Source organism: Palaemon carinicauda, chromosome 5 (assembly GCF_036898095.1).
Source record: "Palaemon carinicauda isolate YSFRI2023 chromosome 5, ASM3689809v2, whole genome shotgun sequence".
Classification (NCBI taxonomy): Eukaryota; Metazoa; Arthropoda; class Malacostraca; order Decapoda; family Palaemonidae; genus Palaemon; species Palaemon carinicauda.
Window position 1 is genome coordinate 89233298 of NC_090729.1, and position 8512 is coordinate 89241809.

At 42.7% G+C, this 8512-nt stretch overlaps 1 protein-coding gene across 4 annotated transcripts in view; it reads right to left on the bottom strand.

Annotated features, from left to right (window-relative positions):
- Positions 1–1754: 1754 nt before the first annotated feature.
- pix (ATP-binding cassette sub-family E member 1 pix) overlaps positions 1755–8512 on the bottom strand; it is a 127217-nt gene continuing 120459 nt past the window's right edge. For all 4 annotated transcript variants that reach the window (XM_068373853.1, XM_068373856.1, XM_068373854.1 and 1 more), the window contains exon 2: positions 1755–5139. In XM_068373853.1, the coding sequence (XP_068229954.1) occupies positions 3255–5120 (1866 nt within the window). In that variant the 5' untranslated portion in view covers positions 5121–5139 and the 3' untranslated portion in view covers positions 1755–3254. The remainder of the gene's footprint in view (positions 5140–8512) is intronic.

An 8512-nucleotide genomic window follows, 5' to 3' on the forward strand; every position in this document is an offset into this window, starting at 1 on the left:
TGTAATGACGGGCTTCCGGCCAAAAGCCGAGAGTCCTACCCCAAGCGTTGGATCCCCCTGGATTCCGAAGACCCAACACTTGAGAATAGTTCCGCCAAAAAGGTCCAAACCATCTTCGGGATGGCTGAGATCATCCAATACTCTCACATATAGCTTTGAGCACAAACACCTCCCAACCGTGACACCCTTCCCATTCATCAAAGCAGGCAGCAATACCGGATGTAGAAACATCCGCCCAAGTGGCAATAATAGATGTAGAAACATCCATGCCATAAAAAGCGAAGAAAAAAATAATAAACACACATATATATGTAAATATATACACATACATATGGGAAATTTTACTCATAGGGTTGGGACAGCAACATGAAGGAAAGTTTATAATATTAGGAGAAGGTTGAAGCCATATAAAGAGTTAGAAAAAGATGAAAGAGAGAAATTTAGATTCGAACTGGGGGAGCAATTTCCCCAAGTTCGAGAGCCCTCTTGCCCGTCACCAAGTTTCAGCACGGGAATGAAATGCCGTGCTGAAGCTCAATGACTTCATCAAGGCTTTCTCTCATTAAGAGGGTAGTGCTGTAGAAAGTTAGATCAGAATTAATTAGATGAAGAAACCACTGAAGAGAACAACCTAACCCGCGGACGGGAAAAGTGTTCCCAGAGAGGCACATGAACATACTTCAGACCATGTACTCCCTCTGCCAGCTATAGAAAGATGGAGTGTGGCGTATTCAGCAAAGATGGGCAAGACCGAAGTAAGGCTCTGGGTAGCGGCCTTCCCTCCGATGAACTTGCAGGGAGAGAACGACATCAGCATCTAAAGGAAGGAGTATCCACATGAGGACGAATCCCCTAAGGCAGAGGGTGGGTCGCTGCACTTGGAGAAGCGGAGGAGGCCACCCGCCTATGGGTTGTTCGGCATCAAAGGGGAGACCGTAAGAGAAGGTTTCTCCGATCTCGAGAAACGCCACGCTACAGAGTCCAAAACAGCAACACTCAAACTGTAAGGATAAAAGAATTTTTATACTGTATATATAAAAACATTACTTAAATGTTTAAATATATATAAAACACTAACAAAGAAGTAAAAACATAAGAAAAAGTCAAAGGCCAATAAAAAAAGTTTGGGGGAGAGAAATTAATGTCTAACCTCACCAAGCCAAAAGTAAAAAGTGACGAGACAACATGTACAGTATGTGTTAGCGGTGTAGCCAGCTAATACCCCTACTCCCCACTAACTAGCAGTATGGTAGTTACAGCTTGCTAAATCTTAAGGCTAATCTTCCAGCTTTGCCAAAGTATAATCCCTATAAAAACCAAAAGGGTTTGTACTTAAGTGTTAGAATAAATGGTAGTGTAGTAGTTTTAAAGCTAACCGTAATGGGCATAAACTTTGACTTAATTTATACTCCTATTGACTTAGGTTTCTGAGAAAAGTACTATCAAATTCCTCACTTGCTAGTCCATCAGCTACAGGTAGTAGTTTACTTGCTATGATGAATGGTACAACATAATCAAGTATTCTCCAATGGTTTGGTATCATATTAATAAAAAATGTTTCAGCTTTACATTTACAATACTGGCAATATCTATAAACTTTCTCTTTAGACTTGAAAAAAGTTTAACACCACAGTACCACTTACAAAAAGGAAGACCTGCTTAAAATTAGTTGTTCTTTTCCATAACGCATACTGTATTGATAATGCTTAACAAAAGCAGTTTTAAAGAGCATAAAGGGTAAAATAAAATTCTACTAACTGCATACTTCATATTGACCTTTCAGTATAAATATAACAACAATATTTGGATCACATAAAAAATAAAATGATGTTACGTACATTGAGATGAAATATGAGAAAATGATGCAGACCTCTGTGCCCCTGACAGCTGGAATGTGCATCAGATACCTTTTCCATAAACATAACTATGAAATAAAACTACCTCAATAATGAATAATAGAATAAACTCAGTTGTAGCATTAGTTACTCAATTTTGCTTCTTAGACCAGAAAATACAATGGACTGCACACTGCTCACAAGGTTAAGGTACAATATCTGACAAAATATAGTTTTGCATAAAAACGTATTCAATCCTGCAGTAACTCTACAATTCAATTGTGTAATATATTACAGTATCAACTTTATTCATGATGTGTAGATTTAGAAAAAAAATCATACTTAAATACAAAATGGGTAAACAATTACATATAACTGGCAATAATAACAAATAACATTTGATGCCAAGGTAATTTATTTAACAAAAAGGTAATATAATTTCAACTAAAGAAACAATGTAAGTTTGCACCTTAACATCTATACAGTACAGTACAGTATACCTATATCTGACATTTTGACAAGAACTAAAATATAATTTAGATGACCGACCTTTAAATCTTTATAATCTGTTGGCGAATAAAAAATTCTAAAACTTTTTTTTTTTTCAATTTCGGTAAAATATTTTGAATTCTTGCTAAATTCAGAAAACCACCAAAAAGAAAATATTTTTACATCACCTTACACCTTTTCAATATGAAGACTAATTGACTATGAACATTTGCGTCCTTTATACAGTAAAATAAATTCCATTTTAATAAAAACATTAAAGTGAAAAATAATATCTAATACCGAATGTGTACTCTCTGTTATGGTTTATTTTCAGGCATGTAACATGCACACAGCATAGTCATATGTAAAGATGGAGTTGAAAGTGGCTTTTGACTGGGAGGGCACAGTTGATCTTCCAGCTACTGCATCATTGGTCCCTTGACCAATCTGAGCCTTTTTACCAGTTTAAATAGAACAGCAAGATTTTAAAATTATTCCGCTCGTGATCATCTAAGAATAATTTAAAACAAGCACCTGAAAATTACTTACTTTCATACAAAATTACAGTAAATCCAATTTCACATATTAGCTTAAAAATTAATTTCCACATTGCTCTAGCTTTTTAGACACAATCACACAAGCATTGTATAGGATATTTGATCTACACTTTATTAAAAAAATAAAATGCATGATAGGTCAATATGTCTGCAGATTACTGTGCAGAAAGATGCAGCAGCTGACTTTCTTTGCTCCAACATTTCTCCTCCCAGCCTCACCACTATGTGACAGATGAACAGTAGTTTCATGCACCCAACAAACCTTCCTCCTCCTTTTTCATACTCTAAAACACTATGCCTAGTCGACTCAAAATTTATGGTCCAGGGCCGAAGCTGCAATACAAATTTTTCAACAATCACCACTAAGGTAACTTCAGTTCTGTTTTTTCTCTGGTTTTCCATCTGTTTTCCCCTCTGTGTCTAAGAAGAAGTAATTGCCAGAATTTTTTTGTTCATTATCTTTCTGACTACTATCCTTGTTTATCCTTGGTCTGAAGTTGTTAGGATCACGTCTGAAGGTGATACCCAGCATTTCCAAGAATTTATTCATTCCAGACACTAATGTCTGGGGAGCATTAGCAGTTGTTTTCACAGATGGAGAGCCTTCAAATACAATAACTCTGTCTGCTAAATAGGTGGCCATTATGAAGTCATGCTCTACAACAAATGCAGTCTTCTTGGCATGCATAATAAACCGTTTAATAACCTTTGCAGCAGCAAGGCGCTGCTCAGAATCTAGGTAGGCTGATGGTTCATCAATGAGATATACTTCAGCAGGTAAGCCCAAGCATATGGTTAGTGCTACACGTTGCAATTCACCTCCAGATAAATGCTGAACTTCTTGATCATAGAGTTCCTCAATCTTTAATGGTTTAATGACATCAGAAAGAAACTGGGGATGAACATATGCGTCACGTATCTTGTCATGTAGAAGCTGACGAACTGTGGTCTGGCTTTTAGGACTGATCTTCTGAGGTTTATAAGATATGTGCAGTTCAGGTAGCTCAGCCTTTCCTTCATCTGGCTCTAAACGACCTGCAAGCATCCTGATAAAAGTAGTCTTACCAGTTCCATTTTCTCCAAGTAACACCATTATTTCAGAATCAGTGAAGTTACCTCCATTCACAGTTAAAGTGAACTCACCCATTTTTTTTGTCATTTTTGGGTACTTGAACCGACACATTCTCTTAATTTCTTCTTCACTCAGTGTTTCAGATACTTTAAAAGTTAGAGACTCTTCTCTAAACCTCAAATTCTCAGTGGGAACAAAGCCATCCAAAAAAACATTAATACCTTCCCGAACTGAAAATGGGACAGTGACCACACCATATGCACCCGGCTGTCCATATAAGCAACAGATGAAATCTGACAGGTAATCCAAAACAGCTAGGTCATGCTCTACAACAACCACATAGTTGTCTGCCATAACCATAGAGCGAATTGCTCTTGAGGCATTGAGACGCTGCTTCACATCTAGGTAAGAGGATGGTTCATCATACATGTAGATATTGGCACACTGAATACAAACCATTGCAATTGCAAACCGCTGGAGTTCCCCTCCAGAAAGGTCTTCAATGTTGCGTCCAAGAACATTTCTCAAATCCAAAATATCTAACATTTCTTCAAAGTTGTCAAGGTCACTTTTCTTTTTGAGGAGGTCTTGCACTGAACCCTTGACAGCCTTGGGAAACTGATCTACATACTGAGGTTTTACAATAGCTTTCAAATCATCCTCTAAGATACGAGTGAAATAATTTTGCAATTCATTTCCTCGAAAATAGGCAAGAATTTCTGTCCAATCTGGGGGATCAGAATAACGTCCAAGATTTGGTTTGACTTTACCAGCAAGGATCTTCAAAGCTGTCGATTTTCCAATTCCATTTGTTCCAACAAGACCTAAAACTTCACCTCTTCTCGGTACTGGAAGACGATGTAATTTGAATGAATTCTTATTGTACCTGTGCACAGTTTCCTTCTCAAGATTGCTTGGCAAATTGATGATCATAATGGCTTCAAAAGGGCATTTCTTCACACAAATACCACACCCTATACAAAGCTCCTCACTTATTCCAGCCATACGATCATTAGGCGTCACTTCAATGCACAGTTTACCCATGCGTACTACTGGGCAGGATTTTTTACACTCCTGACGACATCGCTTAGGCTTGCACTTCTCTGAATTGACAATAGCAATCCTTGTCTGCTTATCAGTATCTTCTTGCTTCTTTCTTGGAGGCATTTTGACAATGATTTTGTCACTGAAAAAGATAAAATACTCATAAGTAATTTTGAATAAATTAAACCATGTTATAAATTATATGATGTATGTCAAAAGTAGAAGGATTCAAAGTATAATGCCATTAAAATCACAAATTGTGAATGTAATTTGTATTTTTCTTAGCCATATGATGTGTCTTTTAAGCAAAGCTGGATACAACTGTTAAAAAAATTAATGAGGCGGGAGTAGTTAACTAGTGGATAGAAGGTAAGACCTGCCCACCAGACAGGCCATTGAGCTTAAAGCTAGGAATTGCAGGGTGGTTGAGGTGGGAAGTGTTACTTAAAGAACTCCGGTTGGTAAAGTTAAGAAAAATGACAAATTCCGAGATAATTTGTATTTTTCCTAACCATACAAACCTTAGCTATTTACATTGGGTTTACTTTCGGCGTAGCTGAAATTGACAAGCCATTAGATTTTAACGAGGGTTTACTACCCCGCGCTAGTTAGCAGGGGTAGGGGGAGGGGTAGCTTGCTACCCCTCCCCTCCTCACACACCGGTGAAATGTCTCACTTCACTTAGAGGTATGACTTGACTTGGGGGACAGGGCTGGCGGGCAAATATGTGTAAATAGCTAAGGTTTGTATTGTTAGGAAAAATACAAATTATCTCCGAATTTGTCATTTTTTCCGTAACCGAAATACAAACCACGCTATTTACATTGGGTGACTAACCCCTTAGGAAGGGTGGAAAGTCCCCAGCCATACTGGCTTTAGCTTACCCGGGGACTCAGAATCCGAGTGAGTCGCACCCGAGAAAAGGAGTCCCTGCACCTCACAAGTTCCTTGCTCCGCAAGGAAACGTGTGGCCTACATAAGCTTGTGTGTGAAGGAAGAAAGTGTGACCCGTCCTAGGCAGTTGACCTGGAGTTCCAGAAGGAACTCTGGGTTAGGACGTTCCCAATACCACCTCGTCAGGGTATGGGGGACGCGACAGTATTGACTCAATACTCGGAACACAAGGAAGCATGGTTTACCTGCAGAGGTTTGAGGTCAGCTATGCAGAGACCAGGATGCTGCTTCCCCAGTAGAGGGGACAATGAAGAAAGAAGTAAGGGACAGACATACTTCTTTCGTTCATGCAGTCTAAAACCTGATAACAATGCCCTAAACCTTCTGCTACCTGTCCAAAAATGAGCCTGAGGTTAGACCAGCTGTTGTGTAGCCACCACAGAGCGATAGAAACGTATCGATACTCCTGTGGGTCACGTCCTGCAGGAAATGGGCTGCGAAGGTCATTAGACGCTTCCAGACTCCAGCTTGTAGCACCTGCGTCACAGAGTAGTTCTACTCGAAGGCGAGGGACGTTGCAATGTATCCGACATCGTGCTGTAGGGCGACGTGACAGGGGAGGGTCTGGATTCAGGTCGAGATGAATGCCCTTGAGTCCGAGCTGAAGAGGTATACTGGTGACTCTCCCGTGTCCTCTCTGTGCTCCCAAACCGGCTTGCACGTGAGGACAAACTGCAGCTGTTCTCAAAGATAACCCTTCGATTCCTTTACTGGCAAGAAGGAGAAGGTCTGGGTCATCTGATACAGAACAGAGACTCGAAATCTTGAAGGAGTCGAACCAAAGGTCCGGGACTCCAAGATTCTGAGTCCAGAAAACAACTCAGGAGCAAACCTGAATGTTGCCTTCCCCTATTCTCTTGAAAGGGCGGAGTCGTACAAGACCCTGAAGATTGCTTACACACTGGCCGAGGCCAGAGTGAGCAGGAGCACCGTCCCCCAAAACGGATTACGATCATAGGCCTGACGTCATGGTTCTTGAGAAGATCTCTTAAGGGACTAAAGAGTCCGGACCATGCTCCATGGAGGAGGTCTCACTCCGACTGGGGGCAGGTACGTTCGTAGCTTCGCATGAGCGAAGAAAGGTCCAGCGGTAAGGAAAAATTCTATTCCTTTCAGCCTGAAGGCCAGGGAAAGGCTGAGCGATAGGCTTCACTGCCGAGAGCGGAAAAGTTTCCTCCCGCCGAAAAGCAATAACTCCGTTATTGCTGGAGAAGAGGCCTCAAGGGAAGAGGTATCTCTCCCACGACACCAACCACAGAAGACTCTCCACTTCGCCTGGTAGACCCCTGCGGATGACTATCGCAGGTGACGCGACCTCCGCTCCGCGACTGTAGCGGGTTGTCTCTTCTTGAGGAGGCGGAGTAGTGTCTCCAGGCGTGAAGCCGAAGCGATGCAACGGCTCGTGAAAGATGTTGTAGTGTGGTTGTTTGAGTAGCCTGTGTCGTGGAAGAAGCTCTCCCGGGAGTTCCGTCAGGGGATGCAGAGGGTCCAGAAACCGTTCTGCGTATAGTCACAGAGGAGCTCTCAGGGCCATCGAAAGGTTGACAGACAACCTGGTCTTGTTGAGACCCCTTCTCAACAGACAACAATGGTGGGAAGACGCAGGCGTCGATGTTGTCCCACCGTCACCGGAAAGCATCTTGCCAAAGAGTCTTGGGGTCTGAGACTGGGGGGAAGAACAGCGGAAGCTTGAAGTTCCAGGCTGCCGTGATCAAGTCCCCCAGGCCAGGACTTGCTGGTTACTAGAGGCCAAAGACCCCCAGGTACTCTCTTTCTGTGAGGCGCTCAGATAGTCGGAGAGAACATTCCTCTGCCCGGAATGAGCGAGCCGACAGTGGTATTGAGAGGACTTCAGATCATCTCAGTATCTCTACTGCAAGATGCGAAAGTATGAAAATGCCCCTCCCTGCTGGTTGGAATACGCCAGTACCATGAAGTTGTCGCGCCCGGAGCGACTCGGCAGGATCTGTAGGATCTGTAGAGGGGCCTCTAAGCGGTGGTGCGTTAACAAAACGCTAGCGCGCAGGTGAAGAATCGCGCGGGCGCGTAGGCGATTGCCAACGCGAGAGAGACTAGTGATGGTTAGCGCGCATCGGGCTAACAGAAGGCGCGCAGGTGCATCGGGAAGGTGAGCGCTGAAGCAAGCTGTTAATCAGGCGATCTAGACGGTCAGAAAACCGTTGGAGCCCATTGGTGCGCGCAGATGTGCGCTGGCGATTGAAGAAAACTGGCGCACAGAAGGACAGAGGTAAAGGTGAGCGCTGGCGAGCAAGAGGAAGATCTACGGGAAGACTCAGCTACCGGAGATCGTGGTCCACAGCAGGCGAGCGCTAGATCGCTACTGATGGAGTTCAGGGGAACTGACATGCGTGGCAGATCGATGGCGATCGTTGACGAGTAGGAGATCGCTGACGAGCAGAAGGCAACGCGTGGAAGCCTGTGCGTAGAAGAAGGTTGCTGTGGCCTGATTGGTAACGTCTCTGCCTGGTGTTTCCCAGTCGGGGGTTCGAGTCCCGCTCAGACTCGTTAGTGCCATTAGTGTCTGCAACCTTACCATCCTT